Raw genomic sequence first — 25,634 nt, 5'->3', positions numbered from 1 at the left:
AAATCCATTAATGATTTTAAGATAATTTTTAAATGGCCATTTTATTACACATTTGTGAAACTAGGTATTGAAAAACCTGTAATAGACCATAATGGGGAAGCAAACTGTTTTGAAAAAAACATAACTATAGACTTAGCAATTTTTAAATTAATTAGTATAACACAGCCCAACAATTTAGGGTCTCCAAAAATGCAAACCTAAATTTAAAAGTTAAAAATCATAACATAGAAAACTGAATTTATAAAACCTTATTCGAATTCTCATAATTTTTCATGGAGTGCCAGTCTTTATCACCTCTGTGCTATTTCCTGAATTATGACATTTAAATATTTTCTTTGATTTGTCATCCTATATAATAAAGAGGTAATATGCAAATTGACCATCACTCCAACACACAAGATGGCTGCCCACATGTGTTCAAAGATGGCCACCCCCATGTGAACACAAGATGGCCGCCACAAGATGGCCAGCAGGGGAGGGCAGTTGGGGGCAATCAGGCCTGCAGGGGAGGGCAGTTCGGGGTGACCAGGCCAGCAGGGGAGGGCAGTTGGGGGCAATCAGGCCTGCAGGGGAGCAGTTAGGCATCGATCAGGCTGGCAGGGGAGTGGTTAGGGGGTGATCAGGCTGGCAGGCAGAAGCGGTTAGGGGCAATCAGGCAGGCGAGCAGTTGGGAGCCAGCAGTCCTGGATTGTGAGAGGGATCCCAGAATGGAGAGGGTGAAGGCTGGACTGAGGGATACTCCCCCCGCCCCCCCCCCCCCCGCTGCCCCCTACACGAATTTCATGCACCAGGACTCTATATATAACATGGGATTATAGTACGGCATCATAAGAAACCCATTAATGACTCATTCCCCTCAGCTCTAAGCATAGAATCTGGGTAGCATTTTTCATGTGTCAGGGAGCTTCTGCACTGAGGAATCCGTGACACAGAGCAGAGCCACAGACAAAGACTGCAAACCTGATATGTTATCCCTTTGTTTCCCACTGTCCACCTTCTTATCCCACCCCTAATGGCTTTCACCCCCTCTAAGTCTTAACACACAGAGAGCTAGTTTTCCAGCATACACACCCTTATTGAAATTGACCTTTTCTCTTTATGCCATGGAATGACCTTAGGCAAATCTAACTTTTCCAAGTATAAAACTGAGATAATTCCACTACCTACTTTACAGAGTATTCTGAGAATAAACTAAACAATTATGTGTGAAAATATTTGGTAAAGTTAAAAAAAACCCACATATACATGTGCACGCACGCACACACACACCCCACTCATTTTTTTTCATCATGGCAACTTCTAATCCATTTTAATTACAATTTACTTATAATTAAAATAACTACACATCTTTTGTGTTTTTTTTTAAAGAGCAAATGAGAATTTCACAGATGCAAAAAGATAGATATCCTGATATGTAAGATACCGTAAAAAATTTTTCTTCCCTAAAGCAAGACGCTTCAAGATCCTTAAAAATTAGCAGAATCCATTCAAATTTCGTAACAGATTTCAAAATCTTCCCCTGGATCTTTAAGTCATTTGCTGTTGCCATACTCCAGATAACATTCTCAGCTGGAAGGAATTAAGACACCAAAGGGTTAAGACACCAATTGAATGTTTTCCTGCTTGGAATTCATTGTCAGCAACCTCCCTCAATTCTCTTTTGGCATGAGTTTAACAATGCAGGGGGTTGAAAAGTATTTCTTCATCTTGTAAAAAATGGAGACCCTGGATTATGTGTGTATATATGCATATACACAGCTCTTAGCATTTACCAACTTAAACTAGTAGCAAATCAAAAGCAAAATAAGACAGTAACTTGTGTATTGCCTTATGCCCTTTCAATACATAATTTGAATTTTAACAATATTTACATTCATGACTGTCTTTGAAAAATAGTTATGTGTAACCAAATAGACAATTTATTATATTGTTCCAAGTCAGACTAAATCTATGTGATTTTCCGCATCTAAATCAGAAGATTCTCAATGCCCTGGGAAGACGTAACAGAACTACACTGGTCAGCCAAAAGAAGTCTTAGTATTTTATTCTGATTTCTACCACGCCAACGCAAGTACTAGTTATTTAAATGTGCTAATATCATAATATTTTTAAGTACATGAGCCCTAGAAAAAGAGATATCCTATCCATCCAACATCAAAATTAGTGCTTCACATGTCTTGGAAGATGGAGAGGAAATTGCCAGATAGGAGCACACACACTATTCATATAAAGTGAACAAAACAAAACCCAAGTCCATGGCTCCATGTTAAGAAAATAACGAAATGTTTTACATTGGTCCTTCTTTTCATTGACTCTTTTTGAGGCAGAAAAGTCTCCTGAGTGGTTGTTGGAACTTAGAATTACTCCAGATTATTATAACTGAGTGGCCAGAGGGATATGCTGCCATTATGTCCTTCAGCACAAAGTAGCGCTGAGTTCCGTGAGGAACAATGAATGTCATGTTTGTCATGAAGGCGGCAAAATAAGAAATAAAGAAAAGAACGAACGTTAGCACTGTTCTTAAGGCGTTTATATGGACTTCTGTGCTGACACTTCTAAAACCATGAGATCCGTTTTGCATCCGATGAGTGTGCTTGTAGAGAGACATGAGTAACATAAAAGTGCACATCAGGAATATGGCTAGAGGAAATAGGAGTGAAAAATTGACAAGAAGCACTTCATTAATTTTCCTTATCTTGAATTTAGACGTGGTGTGTGTGGCATTTCTGAGGACATCCTCCACCGCGTTTTTAGGGTAATCTACCTCGATACACAGAGCTGCAGAGCTCACCGAGGCCAGCAAGCTTCCCAGAAGCAGCCCAGGCATTAACTTTGAGATCCTGAATTTCAGCCAAAGAAAACAGGGATGAGTGAAGCCTATTAACTTGAGGCAGTAAAATACAGAAAGGCAGGTGGCAAACCAGAGACTGACAGAGCTAAAAAACATCCAAAGGAACACCATCGCTGCACCATAAATTCTTGTCCGATAAAAGAGTGGAAAAAACATAGAGAAAAAACTCTGTACCATTAACACCATCAGCAGACCAACTCTAGACATCCCTATACATATTAAAATGAGCTGCATTGGTGTTAGCTTTCTGCTTTTGATCAATTCATTACAGCTGATGATTATCAGAAATCCATTGACTGTAATCCCTGTAATAAATTCTGCTGACATGATGATCGCATGAGGAATAGCTGATAAAGAGGAGGTCATGTCTCCTACCACAAATCTTAGCTTTTCCTTGTGGATGGTGTTAAATACCTCCTCTAGATGATCTTGCAGATAGGCACATATACTGAGAAATCTTATCTTCTGCCAACTCCTGGAGTAGAGTCTTACACTAGACTTTTCCCGTAAGGTAGAAAATCAGAGGGAGACTTTTTGAATCTGATGCCCTTCAAATGAAACTGTGGGAATGCAAATCCAAAGATTTGAATGATGGTTAGGCCTTCCAATTACATCCTTCCAATTGCCATATTGACATTATTTAATTCTCACTCATACTCAGTTTTGCCAAAAATGTAATTACAAATGTTTTACTTAGGTTATTATTATTTCTTTTTTGCCTTTTGTTTTTTCCTAATGACAATTACCACATCCTTGGGACAATTATTTCCTATTATTGCCACAAGTATCTAAACCCAGTGCACTTTTTTCCTGATAATAATTCTAAGATACTTTAATAGAATTTCCCCTTCCTCCCCTCCACGCCCCACCAAAGACAATTTCTTCTCCACACTTGAAAATCATTTTCTGGGAACTAACTTTGTATAAGAATTCTTCATTCCCCTAAGTCAGTGGTCGGCAAATTCATTAGTCAACAGAGCCAAATATCAACAAAACAACGACTGAAATTTCTTTTGAGAGCCAAATTTTTTAAACTTAAACTTCTTCTAACACCACTTCTTCAAAATAGACTCGCCCAGGCTGTGGTATTTTGTGGAAGAGCTACACTCAAGGGGCCAAAGAGCCGCATGTGGCTCGCGAGCCGCAGTTTGCCGACCACAGCCCTAAGTGAACTTTTATATTTTTAAAGTCTTCCTGGTACAATTCTGATCTGAGGATCAGCAAACCAGTGATGAAAGTAGTTTATAATTAATCCACCTGCTGACGGCATCTAATGCTCATCTGAAGAGCATCATGTCAAAAAGTAGATGGTACAGAAACTTCTAACCACCAGCAGAGGGCATAATTACCTCTATGAAAAAATGAGCTTACTCTACTTCACATAACCTTGCTGAACTTTAGTCACATCACAGGTAAAATGTAAATAAATCATCACTACTTCATAAATTAGATATGGTGCTCAAAGTGCTTAGCTCAGTAGCTAGGTCATGCTAAGCACTCAACAAATGTTAACTATTAATATTATTACATGTCTGTTTTCAAACCATGTTTACCCCAGCAATAAAATAATGACTCTATTTAGAAGTATTTTCAACAGCTTAAATATTTTCAATAAGAAATGAGACTGTAAGAGTATTGAAAATAGAAAAAAGCAAAGGACTAGACTTGCCACCCATTGTCTACACCAGTTATGGTTTTTTAAGCCTTCAAGAGCTATCCATAGAATGTATATTCAGCAACCCATGAAAGCCAATGTCAGTGGTACCTATGTGATATTCCCCTACCAGCTTTATCACCCTCCCACTCATCTTCTACACAGTACAGCTACCAACATGCAGCAAGATATGTACTTTGGCATACTGGAATAATGCTCTAACCAACTGAACTACCCAACCAGGGCCTCCAATCAGTTTATATTTATATTTACACTAGAGGCCTGGTGCATGAAATTCATGCATAGGGCGGGGGGGGGGGGTGATCAGGCAGGCAGGCAGGCAGGCAGAGGCTTTTATATATATAGAGGCCCGATGCATGAAATTCGTGCACAGGGAGTCCCTCAGCCCGGCCTGCACCCTCTTGCAATCCGGGACCACTGGCTCCTAACTGCTCGCCTGCTTGATCGCCTCTAACTGCCTCTGCCTGCCTGCCTGATCGCCCCTAGCTGCTCTCCTGCCTGCCTGATCGCCCCTAGCTGCTCTCCTGCCTGCCTGATCACCCCTAACCCATCTGCCTGCCTGATCGCCCCAACTGCTCGCATGATCACCCATAACCCCTCTACATGCCTGCCTGATCACCCCTAACTACTCGCCTACCTGCCTGAACACCCCTAACCCCTCTGCCTGCCTGACTGCCCCTAACTACTCACCTGCCTGATCACCCCTAACTGCCTCTGCCTGCCTGCCTGCCTGATCACCCCTAACTGCCTCTGCCTCAGCCCCCGCTGCTGCAGCTTCATCCAGAAGGACATCCGGAATGACGTCCAGAAGGTCGTTCAGCTGTCCGGTCTAATTAGCATATTATGCTTTTATTATTATAGATTATTATAGATGACACATTAATTGTGTAATGTTAGACTAAAAATTTTGGAATGTATGCTATTAGGACAATTTGTTTATTATGATAGATGTTCACTGCTTTTGCCTATATACTGTTGTAGAGGATACATGAATATGTCCAAAATATGTATATCCTATTCCAGTATAATAATATGGATTTTTAAATATTTCAAATATTAAATATTTAAAAATATTACCATGATAACCGGTATTTGGGGAGACAATAATCATATTAAATTCTTTATTTCCTATTATTCCTTTCCTATGGTCCTTTCTCTCAATTTTCCATGGTAAGCTAGGGCAATAAAAGATGGATCAATATATGAAAACTCCTGATAGCCAAAAAATTAACAAATTAATTGTAATCAAGATTAATTTCCCTGACAATTATATTTTATAAAAAGCAATTCTTTTTAAAAATTGAATATTTATAACAGCTACCTCAGGATGCACATACTCTATGATATGTAAATCCTTAAAAAATATGAAATCACACATTTTGTAAACAGTTACTTTAATCTCATTTCTTAGATTAAAAATTAATTTTTTAAAATGTATTTTATTGATTTTTGACAGAGAGGAAGGGAGAAGGATAGAGAGTTAGAAACATCAATGAGAGAGAAACATCAATCAGCTGTCTCCTGCACACCCCCCACTGGGGATGTGCCCGCAACCAAGGTACATGCCCTTGACCAGAATTGAACCTGGACCCTTCAGTCCACAGGCCGATGCTCTATCCACTGAGCCAAACTGGTTAGGACTTAAAAATTAATTTTTAAGATGGAATCTATCGGGGAAAAACCAAGATGGCGGCATAGGTAAGCACCTAAACTGCTGCCACGCACAACAATTTCAAAACTACAACTAAAAGACAGAACGGACACCATCCAGAACCACAGGAAAGCTGGCTGAGTGGAAATTCTACAACTGGAAGGAAAGAGAAAAGCTCACAGAGAATTGGAGGTACGGCAAAGGGTCTTTGTGCGCGCAGAGGGAAGGGCGGCTGAGAGCCTGGCTGACTTTCTCTGGCGGAAGGGAGAAGGAAGCCCCCGACTGCACTGAACCCCAGTTCTGACTGCACTGAACCCCAGTTCCGGGCGAGCCCCTGGGGACCCACGCTCTTGTGGGGGGAGTCTGGACTCTCAGGCGGAGACTCGGGAGCTGGGGAAGGCAGAAGTCTGAAGGCGCGCGCGTGCCAGTGCCCACAAAGGCTGCGGAGGTTGCCACAGGCTTTCCCTAGTGGAAGGGAGTCAGAGGCTCCTGACTGCACTGAGCCCCAGTTCTGACTGCACTGGACCCCAGTTCCAGGCGAGCCCCTGGGGACCCACGCTCTTGTGGGGGGAGTCTGGACTCTCGGGCGGAGACTCGGGAGCCGGGGAAGGCAGAGGTCTGCGCGTGCGTGCAAGGGCAAGGCTGCCGGGAAGCCAAGACTGTCTGCTCTGCCCTGAGACTCCACCCCATCCAAGCTGAGCACAGAGGCTATTGCAATTTGGCAAGTCTAATCCTATAAGGCTGTCTCCAGCACCGAACTTCTCCCAGCATAGACACAGCTGATCCTTACAGCCAACTGGCCTGGAGGTCAATTCCTCCCAGTGATACCAAGAACAATCAAGACTTAACTACAACAAGGCTGTGCACACAGCCCACAAAGGGGTGCACCAAGAGTGTCCACCTCAGGTTAACTGGGGAAGCTGACCCACTGGGCCATATAGGAAACCTAGCACACAAATTTACCCTACCAACTCAGGGAAGCAGTGAAAATGCGGCGTCAAAGAAACAGATCACAAACGAAAGAAATGGAGGAAAACAAACGACTGGATATAGAATTCAAAACCACGGTTATAAGGCTTTTCAAGAATATCCTAGAAAAGGCCGATAAATATAACGAGACCCTCGAAGATATGAAAAAGGACCAACTAGAAATTAAACATACACTGACTGAAATAAAAAATATTATACAGAGACCCAACAACAGACGAAAGGAACACAAGAATCAAGGCAAAGAATTGAAATACAAAGAAGCAAAAAACACTCAACCGAAAAAGCAAAAAGCAAAAAAAAAAAAATCCAAAAAGTTGAAGATAGTGTAAGAAAACTCTGGGACAACTTCAAGCGTACCAACATCAGAATTATGGGGGTGCCAGAAGAAGAGAGAGAGCAAGATACTGAAAATCTATTTGAAGAAATAATGACCGAAAACTTCCCCCACCTGGTGAAAGAAATAGATTTACAAGTCCAGGAAGCGCACAGAACCCCAAACAAACGGAATCCAAAGAGGACCACACCAAGACACATCATAATTAAAATGCCAAGAGCAAAAGACAAAGAGAGAATATTAAAAGCAGCAAGAGAAAAACAGTTAGTTACCTACAAGGGAGCACCCATACGACTGTCAGCTGATTTCTCAACAGAAACTATGCAGGCCAGACGGGAGTGGCAAGAAATTTTCAATGTGATGAATAGCAAGAACCTACAACCAAGATTACTCTACCCAGCAAAGCTATCATTCAGAATTGAAGGTCAGATAAAGAGCTTCACAGATAAGAAAAAGCTGAAGGAGTTCATCACCACCAAACCAGTATTATATGAAACACTGAAAGGTATTCTTAAAGAGGAAGAAGAATAAAGTAAAGAGAAAAATTATGAACAACAAATACATATCTATCAACAAGTGAACCTAAAAATCAAGTGAATTAAAAACCTGAGGAACAGAATAATCTGGTGAATATAATAGAATCAGGGGCATAGAAAGGGAGTGGACTGATAATTCTCAGGGGGAAAGGGGTATGGAGGGTTCATGAAGAGACTGGACAAAAATCATACACCTATGGATGAGGACAGTGGGGGGCAGGTAAGGGCAGAAGGTGGGGTGGGAACTGGGTGGAGGGGAGCTATGGGGGGAAAAAGGAGAAACAATTGTAATAATCTGAATAAAGATTTATTAAAATAAAATAAAAAAGATGGAATCTATCCCCAATGAGTGTTCAAGTGCTTTAAAATTTTTTGCTGAATTTCAAACAACCTTGTGTTTGTTACATTCATGCAGCTGCAGCTGGCAGCAAGGTCTGTGGATTATATAATTCTGCTGTGAGATGTGCAGTTATCCAGAACTGATTTCATTCTGACATCCTGCATTACAGCTCTCACTTGCCCCCTAAACACATCAGTTAACTGAAGAGAAAGCTTGAATTTTCCAAGAACTATTGTAAAGATGTAATGGACGTTCAGCTACAATTTAGCTGGTTTGTATTTGCATTTGTGATTTTCCTGTCATATGTGGACTGTTTTGCATTTGCCCTTATTGAATCTCACTTTGGAAAGAGAATTTTACTGAATAACTTTCTCTTAGATCTGGGAAAGGCACTGACCAAATAGAGAGGTGATTTTCAAATTAAACAATCTCTAAAAGCTTTACTTTAAAAATTCTTCAAAAAACAAACAATATCTACCAAGAGACATTGGGTATTTATAACCTATTAAGCGAATTTCAGTTTAGAGATCTTTCAGTTAGAATATATTCTTCTACATGCTCACATGAACCTTGAAAATATGCATTCCTCCAGTGGAGTTTTCTTGTTTGTTTGTTTTGCTTTTGTTTTGAATAAATGGTAAGAGTCACCTGATTCTAAGATGATGTTCATAAGTTGCTCCAAAATTAGGATGAACTTTAAATCTTGATTATTATGACCAGGTGTTTCCCACACACAAAGATCAGCTTATTTAGTTCTCATTGGTTATAACTGTACAAATGTCTGAATTTTTAAAACAAGCATATTTAATTGCTACTACTTTCCAGTGCTTTAGTGCTTTATGAACCACTAAGATAATTGAAGCTTGTTTTCAATTTTTTAGTTGAATACTAAAAACCGGCTCTCCAACATCCCCCAAGGGGTCCTGGATTATGAGAGGGCACAGGCCAGGCCAAGGGACCCCTCCGGTGCACCAATTTGTGCACTGGGTTGGTTTCAGCCCGATCCATGCAGGCCAGGCCTAGGGACCCCACTGGTACATGGATCTGGGCCTTTAGTATGCATGTAAGATCTTTGGTTAATCTCTTCCTGCCTTCTGAGATACATTAATCTGTTCCATGTTTCCATGCCTGTGCGTTAAACGTCTGCCCCCTGGTGGTCAGTGTGTGTCATAGCTACCAGTCGAATGGTTGAACAGTTGCTTAGGCTTTTATAGATAGACTAGAGGCCTGGTGCACAAAATTTGTGCACAAGGGTGTGTGTCCCTCAGCCCAGCCTGCACCCTCTCCAATCTGGGACCTCTCAAGGTATGTCCGACTGCCCGTTTAGGCCTGATCCTATTGGATCAGGCCTAAACGGGCAGTCGGACATCCCTCTCACAATCCAGGACTGCTGGCTCCCAACTGCTCACCTGCCTGCTTTCCTGATTGCCCCTAACTGCTTCTGCCTGCCAGCCTGAACACCCCCAACCACTCCCCTGCCAGCCTGATTGATGCCTAACTGCTCCCCTGCCAGCCTGTTTGCCCCTAACTGCTCTCCCCTGCAGGCCTGGTCACCCCTAACTGCTCTCCCATGCAGACCTGGTCCCCCACAACTTATCTCCCCTGCAGGCCTTGGTCCCCCCCCCAACTGCCCTTCCCTGCAGGCCCAGTTGCCCCCAACTTCCCTCCTCTGCTGGCCTGGTCAACCCTAACTGCCCTCCCCTGCAGGCTTGATCACCCCCAACTGCCCTTCCTTGCAGGCCTGGTCCCTCCCAACGGCCCTCCCCTGCTGTCCTGATCATCCACAACTGCCCTCCCTTGCAGACCTGGTCCCTCCCAACTGCCCTCCCCTGCTGGCCATCTTGTGGTGGCCATCTTGTGTCCACATGGGGGCAGCCATCTTGTGTTGGGGTGACGGTCAATTTGCATATTACTCTTTTATTAGATAGGATAGATAGAGGCCCAGTGCATAAAATTCGTGTACGGGGGGTGGGGGGGGATCCCCTCAGCCCAGCCTGCACCCTCTCTCAATCCAGGACCGCTGGCTCCTAACTGCTCACCTGCCTGCCTGCCTGATTGCCCCTAACCACTTGCCTGCCAGCCTAATCACCCCTAACTGCTTGCCTGCCTGCCTAATTGCCCCTAACCACCTCTGCCTCAGCCCCTGCACCCGGGATACAGGCTTCCCTCCATCTGGCCAGCTGCAGGCACCTAGAACTTGAGCTTCCCTCCCTCTGGCTAGCCGCAGGCATCCGGGACCCTGGGCAGCTTTGCCTGGGCTGGCTGCAGGCACCCGGGACCCCGGGAGGCTTCACCTGGGCCCCAGCTTTGTCAGGAAGGACGTCCAGAGTGATGTCTGGAAGATGTCCAGTCTATCCATTCTAATTAGCATATTACCCTTTTATTAGTACAGATATTTTTGTTTGCAATTTTCCCACTACCCTTGCTTCAGTATTGAAATGTTTACAGAGAGAATTGGCCCTAAAGACGGAATCCATTATTGGTCCAAAATAATTCATTGGATTGGCTTATTTCTGTGAAAAACACAAAATGATTTTTGGTCTTCTGTAAAGGATTCAACATTTCACTTACAATCTGTCTTGTTGTCATTATATGGTCATTGGAGATATAAGAAGTCTATGTAGCTTTAAAAGATCCCTTTTCACACATTGGCAGCATTTAGGCCACTCCCTTCTTGCTGAGACCAGACTACCATCACTGGAGAAACAATGTTTAAAGTTCATGCAATATGTCTTCATGTCTTTTACTAGTATGTTCAATGTAGTTCTTTTATGTTGATTTCAGTATTTGAATAGGTTATTTGTGTGAATTTTGAGCTTGAAGACAATTTTTTAATTTAGTCTCTGAGTTTCCTCCCCAAGTGTCTAGAATATTAAGTAATAGGTGGGTGGTAGAAAATCCAAATAGAGTGAGCATCAGGCTCATAATCCTAAAGGTCAAAACTATTAGCACATATAGTTATATTGCATTCATCTGTTATTTTCTTGGGGAAAAAGTAGACATCAAATTCAAATAGTAGACATTAAGGAAATTTGCTAATCATATTCATATTTGACAATAACATTTCAGTTAATTTGACATCTATTTATTATATTTTATTTATCTTTAATATTTATTTTTACTTTAAAATACATTTTAAGCATTGTTCTACATACTTATTATCATTTAATACTTAATGAAAACTATCAAATTATCTCATTTGATGAACATAATGAAATTCAAAGACTAACGCTTCAGAATAGTATAAATAGCCCTAGCCAGTTTGGCTCAGTGGATAGAGCCTCAGCCTGGGGACTGAAGGGTCCAAGGTTCGATTCTAGGCACGTACCTCAGTTGCAGGCTCAATCACCGGCCCTGGTCAGGGTGCATGTGGGAGGCAACCAATTGATGTGTCTCACTCACATAGATATTTCTCTCTCTCTGTCTCTCCCCGCTCCTTCCACTCTCTCTAAAAAATAAAAAAAAAATAGAACAGTGTAAATAAGGATTTGAATACAGTCTGACCCTGCCCAGAGCCCACATCTTTGTCCAAAACACTATAGTATATTCAGATTGTAATACTTTGCTTTACCAAAATTGTTAGAGAGCACATGTAAAATAAACTGGAGAATCACATTTTAATAACCATAATTCTTTCCTTCTCTATGACATCAATTAAAATATTAAATATAATTCATTTGTTTAGCGAAGTGATGAAGCCATGGAGACTGTATCATCAGCCTATCTGTCTGCATCAGGTGCCATGGAACCAAGGCAGCAAATGGAACTTAATAGTAAGTATTCAATAACTATTGTTATTGCCCTTTCCGTGGAAAATGAGACACAATTCAGATCAATGGAAAGTTATAGAGGCCTTAGGATTCATAAAAAACTTATTGGCAGAAGCAAGGAATCAGATTCCACTTCAATCATCCCAATTTTAGAGAGAAATATATTTTGGAATCTTAAAGGTTAAACAACTTATTCAAGACTTAAGTGAGTAACCTGTGTAGGTCATTTCACTTTTCTGGGCTTACATTTCTTCCAAAACAAAAAAAGAATCTAGAGGAAAATATGAATATTTATAGTTTTGATTTTGTCAACATTTTCAGATTCATATTCTGCTAAAACTTGAAGCAGTTGAGCTACCTTTGTATGAGCTATTTCCCATCATTTCATGATCCATTAATTAATATGATGGGTTAATGCACTGCCTATGAGCCAACTCTTCTCAGCTCCCCACACTCCAGCTGACATCATAATGTTTATTACAATTCTACTTTAAAGCCCTTTCTATGTGCAAATTTTAATTTGTATCTCGGACAACCAGTGAATGAGGGAGCAGAAAGGAGTTCAATTTCTCAAAGAGACTTTAATTAAGGACTTCATTATCTCCTTTACCACATCACTAAATATCAATTTTCATTATTCCATGGGACAGTTTAAACAAACAGGAAATGAAAGATTCAATACTTTTGGAAGTTGCATAAAATGCAAAATATATAAATTAGTTGCTATGAACTGCCTAGATATGATAAACAAGTATCTTAAGATAATAGAAGGGAGACAAATGTGGGGTGGGGAGGAGAATGTTTTAATTTTTTCATTGCAATCGAGTAAGTATTAAACAACATAATAGAAACAGACAAAAGAAAGGCTTAGTCCAAAAGTCAGAGAGAAGTATTTAGAAAGGTGTAGCAACAAACATAATAAAACATACCTTCTATTGGCTGTGCTCCCAGCAGTCCCAGATCTGTCTCTTGCTTTAACTGTTTGGACAGAACAGACCCAGGAATGCCCCTTCTTCCAGCCTCCAGCCACTCTCCCGCGTCTTATCCAGTCACCACCTTCAGAACCACCTCTGAGACCAGCCAACACACCAGGTTTTTTTCTTTTTTCTTTCTTTTCTTTTTTCCTACCTTAACTCATTGCTGAACAACCGTGAGCTCCCAAATTCGTCAGAACTATTCTACCAAGGTGGAGGCTGTGGTCAACCGCCTCGCCAACCTGCATCTGCGGGCCTCCCACACCTACCTCTCTCTGGGCTTCTATTTTAACTGCGATGATGTGGCTCTCCAGGGAGTGCGCCATTTCTTCCGCCTTCTCGCCTTTTTGAGGGCGCTGAGCATCTCTTAAAGTTGCAAAACAAGCACGGTGGCCGCATTCTCTTCCAGGACCTGCTGAAGCCTTCCCACAGTGAGTGGGCAAAACTCAGGAGGCCAGGGAAGGCGCCATGGCCTTGGAAAGGAACATGAACCAGACCCTTGTGGAGCTGCCGGCCCTGGGTTCTCCCAGCCCAGAGCCTCAGCTCTGACTTCTGGGAGAACCACTTCCTGGGTCAGGAGGTGAAACTCATCAAGAAGATGGGCGACACCTGACTGACTCCCAGGCTGGGCTGGACAAATATCTCTTTGAAAAGCTTACGCTCAAGCACAACCAGGAGCCTTTGGAGCCCAGAGGCCTTTGCGAGGCCCCTCTGCATCCCCTGGTGTCTGGCTTTTATCTGCGCCTCGTCCCAAAATTACTAGCCATTCTTTTAACCACCCTGAAGGTCTCTCCCATGCAGTGGACCAAATGAAACAATAAAGCTTTTTTGCAGCAAAATAAACCCCACAAACAAACACACAAAAAACACACATATATTCTATTATCCCTCCATACTGAAATGGACTGTAGCCACCTTCAGATGTCTAGCATTCCTTAGTAACATGCATATAACCAGAAGAAGTAGCTGACAGCAGGAAATAAGGTAACAGCATAGATATGCTCCTCCAATTGAGACTTTATAAAATAATTTATAAGATAATAAATAAATGGGGTATAATGAAACGATACATTCTTTACCAAAATAGTGAGTGCAGAAAGCTCATTTAACTTTTTAAAACTTTCTAGTATTTATAGAAGGGTTATCTCTATTGTCAAGATAGAAAATTGTAGCTTTGAGATGTTAGATAATTTACCTAAATTTAACCAGACAATCCATAAGAAAAGTAGAAATAAGTTGGAAATCCATATATACAAATTGGTACTTTTTATGCACACTCAGTCTCTCCATAGTTGATCTATTGAATGTGCTGAAATATAAAACAAAAGGAACTCCAAATCATGGTTTAGAACACACATAAAAAAAAAGAAAAAAAAAGGCTGCTATAATTTAGCCCAAGACTAAATTGTTTCAATAAATTTGAATAAACATACAATGTTTATATATTTTGACAGTGATCTGTCCCTTCTTCAGTGTGCTTTTTACATCCATTTTTTCAATATCTATTTCATATATGAGGTGACTGAATTCCAATGTAAGACCCTTTATATTTCTAGTAGTGCTCTGGACTCAAAATGATGAGCGCAATTTGATGGAGAATGATATATTTGTACTATTTTCCTGATCTGTTCAAAGATAAATTCTTAAAAGAAAAGATTTGTAGCAGCTAGAGACCAATCAGCAAGCACTAAAACTCCAACACCATCATTTATCTTCTTTAGCTTTAGGATCATAAGTTTAGGCTGTTCATAATTCAAGATCAATTTCTGTCCTTTGGGTTTTTTTCAATAACCTCTGTTTTTGAGAGATTTCAAAAGCTTAATTAAATGATGTTTTTCCTTGTCTGAGATCTAGCTAATGTTACCTTGAAACAATATTTATAGAAAAGAATAACCTTTGTGCCCAATTTCGGTGATACTGACATTTCAAAAGAAATCCTGATGAATCAAAGTGGCAGTATATGAACCTTTCAGAAAGTCAGATGAAGCAAGTCATCTACAAGTGGAAAAAAAAATAGAACAGCCCTTCCTTGATTTACATATGGATGTAGTCAGGTAGGCCTGCTGCACCAACTCAGAAAAAAGATTATGTTCACAGCAATGTGTAAATTGAGCCTTTTCTCAAAACACATATAAAAATGCCAACACACGTATATGTCTAGGAGACATATTTCTTCTGAACCTGAAATATCAAGCTAGTATATTTAAGACTGTGACATCTAAAACTTAGTGAATAATATAAAAAAATTTCCTCTTCCAAGATTACAGTTTTGTGTGTGGGCAGCAATATGTATACTTAGTACCATTCTGTTGATTCTGCCCTTGGAAATATTATATGGATTCTGGGAACAAAGTAAATGGTTGATTTTTAAAAAAATATATTTTTTTTATTGATTTCAGAGAGGAAGGGAGAGGGAGAGCGAGATAGAAACATCAATGATGAGAGAGAATCATTGATCGGCTACCTCCTGCATGCCCTACACTGGGGATCAAGCCTGCAACCTGGGCATGTGCTCTGACCGGGAATTGAACCGTGACCTCCTGGTTCATAGGTCAATGCTTAACCACTGAGCCACACCAGCCGGGCAACTCTGGTTGTTTTTAAATTTTGAAGACTGGATTTTTGGAATTGAATTTTAAATTTGGGGTCGATGTGGGTTGCTTATGTGAAATGGATATATTCTGTTTCTCTAACATTTCGGGATCACGGGTGATAAGTAGAGGAAAATGAGGACAATTCTTGAAAGACTTCCCTTTATATATTTATGCTACAGCAGTCTGTCTCCAAGTGAAGAGTATATGTTCATCTACTGTAAAATTTTCACATTAACATCCTTATAACTGATGTTATCAAATCACTCAATAGTTACCAGTGATCAGTCAAATAAATATGAGTGAAATTTCAAAGTGACCCTATTTTTTCTAGGAAGTTTAAGAACGTATGTTAAAAAGTGTAACCATGGATTCTATTACACAGAAGTGAAAGCAAAGTTTATGGCTAGTATCTCTTTATCTCTATCATTTCTATTAATAATATGGTTATGGGTATTTTAAATTTCATCCCCATGGTCACATCATAGCTTTGCAAAGGTCTGAATCCAATCATCACTTTTTTTTCATCACATTTTGAATTAAGTTTATCACCACGTTAGCTTGGGAAATAAACATCTAAACCTGGTTATAGCCTTTATGCAGGTCAGCAGGTATCAGCATGTGAACTAATATCTGCATGTTCTACTGCTTTCTGAGTCCAAATTAGATTTCCTTCTGCTCTGCTCTGTCTCCTCAATTATCATTGGCATTGACAAGTTACTTATGAATAGATCTTCATATTCTGGTTAAGAGAATATTACCCATTTTTCTAGCTAACAGTATGCCAAATGAAAACTAATTTTTTTAGCCAAGGTTAGTCATAGTGCTAAGATTATAAGCTGTAATTTTATTAAATATTTTGTCATTATAGATTAGTGAATAATCTAAGTTCAGAAACACAACTGCATAAACTTTCAATAATTTTGCATTGTTTTTCTTGTGAAAAGAATGAAGCTATTATAATCATTCTATATACATTTACTATAAAAAGATTCCATTTTTTACATAGCACATTAGCAATTGACAACTTAACTTTCTTCCCACTATATTGTGAGCATTTTCTCCCAAAACATTATCTCCAATAGGCAAATAAAATTTCATAATAGTTATGCAATAATTATTAATTTGTTAGATGTTTAAGTTGTTCCCAATTTTTAACAATATAAGTAATATTAAATAGAACAGCCCAGCCAGTTCCTTTCATCTTTCTACTTTAAACAGTTTCTTTATCAGAAAGGCAAACTTAATTCTATATTTATAACTAAAAGTTATTTATTTGGCAGAATATGAACTTATTGCATCATTTGTAAAAGCAGTTCTAATGGGAACTCTTTAATTTAGCTATTATACTTGGATTTTAAAAATCTGTTTCAATAGCTTTCAATATACTGTCTACAGATGAAGCTCAGAGTACACAGGAAATCTGAGAAATATGAGAGAGGCGCTGAAAGTTGTTAACACATTCTGCCAAAAGTTTAACCTCCTCTTGCTTCTTTGGGCCATATTTATATAGAATATTATAGACTGATGGTGTGAGCAGTGCTTTATCCAGTTCCCTCAAGCTCATTTCACTGTTAATATCTCTACTAGAGAATAGGGAATAAAAAATGGTGGAATTTCCAACAATTCATTTTCTGCCCCTGTAATTTTGGTTCCTTAGGTAAGGAAAAATCTTCAAAGTAGTATCTAAAATTAAGTTTCTTGAATTATCTATATATTTCAATAAATTTCTCAGTAATTTAACATTGCTCGGTGAAAAGCATGCACCTAATCAAACCACATTTAAAATATATATATCAGGTTCTCTACTTCTCTAGAATTAAAACAAAAAGATACAACTTTGTTTAAGGTGCCTGCTGGTGTTCAGTGTGTGTTTACAGTGGGTCAGAGCACAAGGTGCCTGATTAGTGTGTGTTTACGGTGGGTGAGAGATTGGATGACTCCTGTTGAACTGCAGAGCTGAGACCCTGGATCCCAAGGGAAGATGCTCTTCTGATGTGGGTAGTGGAGTGGATTTCCTTCCAAGGACTAATTTGCTTTTCAGAAAAGCTTGCTGAAGATCAGCCAGATTGAAGATCAAATTAAAATATTGAGAGGAGCAGTAAAGCCATCAACATATACTAGTATATGACTAGAAACTGAGTGGACACAATAAAACTCACGTCAAAATGGAAGGAGACTTGACTTGGGGTGACGAATACACAATACAAAATACAGATGAAGTATTATAGAATTGAAACCTATATAATCTTATTAACCAATGTCACTCCAATACATTTAATAGAATTTTAAAAATAACGTTTTTAAAATTTGCAAATATGCCTTTGTTTTTCCTTAAATGTTATTAGTAAGAAGGTGCAGGAACTCCTTTCAGGCTGGTCCTTTAAACATCTCAGAGTAGGAACGTATTGAATTAAGCCATCTCAATATCCTTTGCCTGTTCCAAACCATGGATGTATGAATAAGGTATAAAAAAGTTATAAAATGCTCTTAAGGCCCAGCCAGCATGGCTCACTGTTTCAGCATCAATCTATGAACCAGGAGGTCAAGGTTCATTATAAAAAACAGCTTTATGGTGTCATCATGTTTAACAAGCAATATGTCACAGTTAAATTTAAGTGGTATGCTGACTGTTGTGGGGTTTTTTGGTGGTTGTTAATTAATATGTTATTGATCTGTTCCAATGAATCCTATATAATAAAAGAGTAATATGCAAATTAACCATCACTCCACTACATCCACAAGCCATGCCCACCAGCCAATCAGGAGCAAGTATGCAAAATAACCCAACCAAGATGGCTGCGGCCACCAAGAGAGCAGGAGGGAGACTTGGGTTTCCCCGGCAATGGAGGAAGCCAAGCTTTCCACACACCCTGGCCAGTCCACTCCAGGCTACAAAGTTTCAATTATAGAAGATAGATAAATCCCAACAAAAATGGCGGCAGTCATGGAGCTGGAGAGAGCAGGAGGCTAGGGTTGCCCCTGGTGATGGAGGAAGCCAAGCTTCTGAAGCCCTGGACTGCCTTGTTCTCTGCTACAAAGTTTCAATTATAGAAGATAAATAAATCCCAACAGAAATGGCTGCCACCACCCAGTGAGCAGAAGGCTTGGCTCTGCTCCAGGCTACAAAGTTTCAATTGTAGAAGATAAATAAATCCCAGATACCAGGGCCTCCGCTTGGGTCGCCAGGGGGCATGGCCAGCCTGCAAACCACCACAGGCCCCTCTCCCAGGCCACCCCACGCCCCAAGGGAACCCCCATCCTGATCCGGGACACCCTTCAGGGCAAACCAGCTGGCCCCCACTCGTGCACCAGGCCTCTATCCTATCTAATAAAAGAGTAATATGCAGATTGACCATCACTCCAACACACAAGATGGCTGCCCCCATGTGGACACAAGATGGCCACCACAAGATGGCCAGCAGGGGAGGGCAGTTAGGAGGGACCAGGCTTGCAAGGGAGGGCAGTTGGGGGTGATCAAGCTTGCAGGGGAGAGCAGTTAGGGGTGACCAGGCCCGCAGAAGAGGGAAGTTGGGGATGACCGGGCCTGCAGGGAAGGGCAGTTAGGAGGGACTCAGGCCTGCAGGGGAGAGCAGTTGGGGGTGACCAGGCCTGCACGGGAGGGCAGTTAGGGGCAATCAGGCTGGCAGGGGAGCAGTTTGGCATCAATCAGTCTGGCAGGGGAATGGTTAGGGGGTGATCAGGCTGGCAGGCAGAAGCAGTTAGGGGCAATCAGGCAGGCAGGCAGGTGAGCAGTTGGGAGCCAGCAGTCCAGGATCGGGCCTAAACGGGCAGTCGGACATCCCTCATGGGGTCCAGATTGGAGAGGGCACAGGCTGAGCTGAGGGACTCCCCGCCCCGTGCACGAATTTCATGTACCAGGCCTCTAGTTGAACATAAACAAAAGTCAGAATGTTTATTGTGTGTCTTAGTTTATACAAGTTCTCATTTTCATTTTGCTTCTATATTTTACTTGAAAGAGAACTAATTATAATAATTTTTAGAACACAGATAGGAAAGCAAAATATACATTTTCTTATCACTTAACACACTTTTTGCTCATAAGCTATCATAAAAATACTGATATTTTTATAATTATTGTGTTTTTCTTCTTCCATAACTAATACAAGAATATTATTTTAATTTTTATTATTAGTAACTGGTTAATAAAATAACTGTGATATAATAAAAGAGATTAGTAAATTTTACATCACAAAATAATTGAAATTGCTGAAGTGGCATATTTAATCCTGTTTCTCTAGTCTTCATTTTGTTTAGAGGTACTTTGTATATACAGGATGACACATATTTACATGAGGAAGACTGTAGTTCCTGTTGTGTCTGCTTATACATTAGATCATAATACTGTAGGTAAATGCAGGTTTTCTTCTATGTAAATAAGTGAGATTAGGGGTCTTTTTACTAATCCATATTTACATGCACTATCTGGATTTTTACTGGTGGACAGTGAATCTACAGTTAATAGCTGTAGTACTTTATGGAAATGTACATTAAAAAGTTAAAAATACCATAAAAACAGAGGAAAATATTATAGGTGAGTTAACTATTATCATTAGATTGCCCTCATATTATAAACATATGATCATAATTCAAATGTATTATTAAACTTATTAGTCCAATACACCAAAATACTGAAATAATCTTTAGTATTGAAAGAGAGCTACTTAGCTGAGCAAATATTCATGAAGCTATGTGGATGCCTTGTGCCACACAGCTCTTTGTCTATGAAGAGTCGTCAACTTTGAGTGAGGGAGAAATTCCAGAAAACTAGCTTATGGTAAAACAAAATACAACTCTCCAGGCTGAGCTGAATTTACCAGGAAGCTAATGGAGCACAAGCTTCAGAGCCTCTTACTACCCGTGGTCATTTACTTCCAAGGCCTTGTAAGGGGCCCTAGCAACGCTTGTGAGTGTATACTTTTGTGACATTTGTAAAAGTAAAATATCTGATAAGCATGTTCATCTATCTAGAGAATGAACAGATTAAAATTACTTGTTAGAACGATGGCATGTTTGTGGGGCCTGTTGACTAAGCTGAATTTTTTTTAAATTCCTTTTTCTGCCCTAGCCAGTTTGGCTCAGTGGATAGAGCATCAGCCTATGGACCAAAGGATCCCAGGTTTGATTCTGGTCAAGGGCACGTACTTTGATTGCAGGCTCCTCTCAGGTCTGAGCCCTGGTCAGGGAGTGCACAGGAGGCAACAAATTGATGTGTTTCTTTCACATCAATGTTTCTGTTTTTCCCTCTCCCACTCTCTCTAAAAATCAACAGAAAAATATCCTCAGATGAGGATTAACAACAACAAAAAGAGATAAAATTTCTTTTCCTTTTTAAAATTAAATTTATTGGGTTGCATTGGTTAATAACATTATATAAGTTTCTGGAATATGTTTAAATAAATGAGGGATTGCTGATCTGCAAGTAATATAATAAGCAAAAGTGATTTATAGCATGTCAAAATTGAAAGTATGGTAGAATAAGCCATATGTCATAAAATGAATCAGTAGAGGTCATGGGAGGGTCAGATACCAGGTCTGTAAGTTAACATGCTTTATCTTTTTATGAAGTATTTACAGGTGTGTATGACACCTGCACACACAAACAGAAACTTATTTTCTTTTTACTTCGTTCCATCTAATTGAAATGTTCTTGGACTTCACTGTATTTTTTTAAAATATACTTTATTGATTTTTTATAGAGAGGAAGGGAGAGGGAGAGAGAGTTAGAAATATCAATGAGAGAGAAACATCAATCAGCTGCCTCCTGCACACCCCCTACTGGGGATGTGCCTGCAACTAAGGTACATGCCCTTGACCGGAATCAAACTGGGACCCTCGAGTCCGCAGGCCGATGCTCTTCCACTGAGCCAAACCGGTTAGGACTTCACTGTATTTTTTTCTTCAGGAATAATTTACTTTTATTTTATAGTTTAAGCAATAATAATGCAATCATGTCATTAAATAATAAAATAAAATTATGACTATTCAAACTGTAAATGCAAACCAGTGAAAGATGACATTACTGCATTAGGTATTTCATAATACAATGATTGGCAATGTTAACTCACTAATATATCACAAACAAGAGTCAAATGCTGGCATCGACCTGTGGCTCAGTAGTTGAGCATCGACCTATGAATCAGGAGGTCACAGTTCAATTCCAGACAGGGCACATACCCGGGTTGCGGGCTCGATCCCCAGTTGGCGGGGGGAGGAGGGGCATGCAGGAGGCAGCTGATCAATGATTCTCTCTCATCATTGATGTTTCTCTCTCTCTCTCCCTCTCCCTTCCTCTCTGAAATCAATAAAAATACATTTTAAGAAAATTTTTAAAAATCTAATGCTGATTTAAACAACTAAAATGATGTTACTATTTCTTCTTCCCAACAGCATTAAAAAAGGAAGAAGTCCTTGGTATTAATTATTTTGCTGTTATTGCTGCTGTGTTGCTGTTGCTTATGTTGGTACTAAGTCATTACAGGGCCTCATAACTGCTTTGTGTGTAAAAGAAATTGGAAGAAACTTATGAAATAATTTTATGGATAATAAAATTCCCAAAATTCATGTAGTATGTTGATATTTGAGAAAAAGCCTTAGGAGTAAGAAAGCTGGCTAACTTCAGTTTATTTATGGAAGAAATCATTAAAACTGATAATTTGACAAATATAGGGTGTCCCAAAAATGTATGCACACTTTGAATAATTATTAATTCCAATGGGTTAAATATGTAAAGAAAGAAACATCAATTGAGCTATAAAAAATTGTGTATATGTTTTTTTGGGGACACCAGTATAAGTATCCAGGATGTGTTCACTATGAATGTAGACACTATAACAGATATAAACAGTTCCTATTTAAACCAAATACTATACGTGAAATTTTAACACCAAAAAAATTTTGTGTCTCTCTCTTCCTTTAGAAAGAATGCTCATCACTATCTGATTACTGTTATCCTCAAACTTCACCATTATCCTTGATTTTCATCTTTAGTAAACTATTTGTTCTTCTACCTAGATTTTCACACTCTAGTTTGTGTTGGTTATTTATGGGAACATTTTCTATGTTTGTAATTTCTTTGGGGTCTTATGAAAAAGGATGAACATCAAATTTCTTTCTACACTATACCTATAATGGAAATAAAAGTAAATAAGACTCACCCAGTGGCTCAGTGGTTGAGTGTGAACCTATGAACCAGGAAGTCACAGTTCAATTCCTGGTCAGGGCACATGCCTGGGTTTTGGGCACAATCCCCAGTGTGGGGCATGCAGAAGGCAGACGATAAATGATTCTCTCTCATCTTTGATGTTTCTATCTCTCTCTTCATCTCCCTACTTCTCTGAAATCAATAAAAATATATATGTTTAAAAAATAACAATACACTACTTACTTGTATGACTTGATTAAACAAAAATTTAATTCCACAAATTATTAACAAGTAGCTTTGCCAGCAACAATATTATTGAATTAGAAAAAGTGCCTGACTTTTGGTAAAACAATTCTGTGGAATATGCCTCAATAAAGAGTAGTATCTTGCTTTTGGTGATGGGATCAGATCTTGGGACTATGGAGAAAAGAATGATCCCCAGGGACTGAGTGAGACAGTTGCACTGAACATGACATTTAGCTGGATTATACATAAAGACCTAACTCAAACATTTTGCTTCCCACTATAACTATAAACTGCAGGAGGATGCCCTAACGTACTCAAAGACAAGGTCAAGGAGAGATCAATAATAATGCTTTTGTCACCAGTCAAATCCAAAAGACAGCCTGGACCACAAAAATGTAGACTTCAGTGAAAGGAGTGTAAGATTAGGGAAATGGGCTGCTGATAACACAAGCTCCTCTTTTTTCATTGCACTGAAAATATACCTGTACCTGTACCTATCCAAAACATATAAACTACACTATATCATCTCTATCTATCTATCTATCTATCTATCTATCTATCTATCTATCTAATGTTTTCTTTTTGTGAAACTAGTATTAAGAATACTCTTAACTTCTATCTACAGCTAAAGGTTTGAGTTTCAAAACATAAATGAATGAATAAGCCGGTTTGGCTCAGTGGATAGAGTGTCGGCCTGTGGACTGAAGGGCCTAGGGTTCCAATCAAGGGCACGTACCTCTATTGCAGGCTTGATCCTGACCCCTGGTCAGGGCTCAGGTGGGAGGCAGCCAATTGATCTATCTCTCTCACATCCATGTTTCTCTCTCTCTGTCTCTCCTCCTCCCTTCCATTCTCCCTGAAAAAATATTAAAAAAATAAAAAATTAATGGAAAAATATCCTTGGATGAGGCTTAACAACAACAACCAACCAACCAACCAACCAACCAACCAAATAAATAAATAAATAAATAAATAAATAAATAAATCTCATTTGGATCTTTTATTTGCTTTTTTTGTCTAGTTGTTCTGGCTAGAGTTACCAGTAAAATGTTGAGTAGCAGTTGTGAAAGTAGACATTTTGTCTTATTCCTGATCTCAGGGAAAAAGTTCTTCACCATTGAGGATAATGTTAGCTGTGAGTTTTTTAAAAATGCCCTCTATTGTGCTGGTGGGAATAAATTATTGCTTTTCAGCTATAACAATAAAATTAACAATAAGAATACTTTGGAGCTCCAGTTTGTATATGATTTCCACAAAGACAAAAGGACCATTGTTAAGGGTAAATTGTAAAATATCTGTATGACAGTACTTTAAGAGAAAGGACTACCAAAAGTTGATATTAACGTGGTTATCCATGAAGAGTAGAATACTGAATAGATATGGATATGTCCACACTGTGGAATATTTGGTATTTTTATGTATTTTTAAAATAATAAGTTAGGTCTATACATATTGACTTAGAGGAATGTAGACTATCTATTTTAGAGTGGAAAAATATTTTAAGTAAATTAATACAACATAAGCTAATTTTTGTAAAAACAAAAACAAAACCACCCCCAATTTATGTGTGTGTGTGTGTGCGCGTGCACGCTTTCTATGAGTGCAAATATGGAAAAGGATACATCGTGTGATAATTAGTTACCTAGAAAATAAGAGGGTAGAAAGCACATGGTAATTTCTGTTACTAAATTAAACATTATCTTGTATTAAGGTACAAATCCTTCAGAAGATTTCATCAATACTTTATTAAAAATTTATTGATAAATATTTCAGAAGACTGGTATGAAAAGAATGATAAAAACTGTGGAATAGCTGGAGAAAGGTTTTTTTGTCAAGGGAAAAAAAAATGTGGAGGCCAGCATGACAGACAGCTGCTACACAGAACGGGCTGGGAGGAGTGAGACAAGGAGGCTTTGTAGGTGACTGGAGATACGAACTAATCAAGACAGAATAGCACTCACTTCAAGGAGCTCCCAGTTTAACAGGTTGTGTTCTATTCCCCTGAGTGTTTCTGGGAAATGACAACTTAAGTAGTTTTTTTTTTTCAGGTAAAGCCTCAAATATCCATTTGAATGTAACCTTTGTGATTCATTATAGCTATGTACAAACCATTTCCCCCCTAATTTTAGGGTATTGCTGCCACCTGTAGGTAATAATAGAGTATTACATACAGTTTGCATCAAGACTAATATACACCAGTGAGTTAGGGAGTAGTGAATGCCAGACGTAGCTTGAGTTTCATACAGTTTAGATCAGTTCGATTCAGTTCAAATATTTATTATCAACATTAAGCACTGAATTATGCACTGGACATTTAGAGGTAAATAAGCAAGGCTTTGATCTTTTAATTAGTCTCTCAAGGTTTAAGTTGAGTAGAGAACCTGAGGAATGAATAAAAAAATATCTTTGGGAGAAAGATGACAAAGACAGTCACAAAGATACATGGGTACACTCCAACTAGCCTCTTCTAGATTTGGAAAAGGAAGAGAGACAGGTGGGGCAGAATCTTTA

The 25,634-nt window shown here is 39.3% G+C and overlaps 1 protein-coding gene across 1 annotated transcript; it reads right to left on the bottom strand.

The window, feature by feature from the left end:
- Positions 1–2,305: 2,305 nt before the first annotated feature.
- Positions 2,306–3,217, bottom strand: LOC308247269 (taste receptor type 2 member 2-like; the record flags this gene model as incomplete). Its single annotated transcript, XM_080666146.1, has 1 exon — positions 2,306–3,217. One exon carries the CDS (start codon positions 3,215–3,217, stop codon positions 2,306–2,308), a length of 912 nt encoding a protein of 303 aa, XP_080522272.1.
- Between the last annotated feature and the right edge of the window lie 22,417 nt (positions 3,218–25,634).

This window comes from Plecotus auritus (assembly GCF_963455305.1).
Source record: "Plecotus auritus genome assembly, chromosome: 4".
Lineage (NCBI taxonomy): Eukaryota > Metazoa > Chordata > Mammalia > Chiroptera > Vespertilionidae > Plecotus > Plecotus auritus.
Note: the sequence above shows the minus strand (reverse complement) of the source record. Positions and strands in the feature narration are given on the sequence as shown.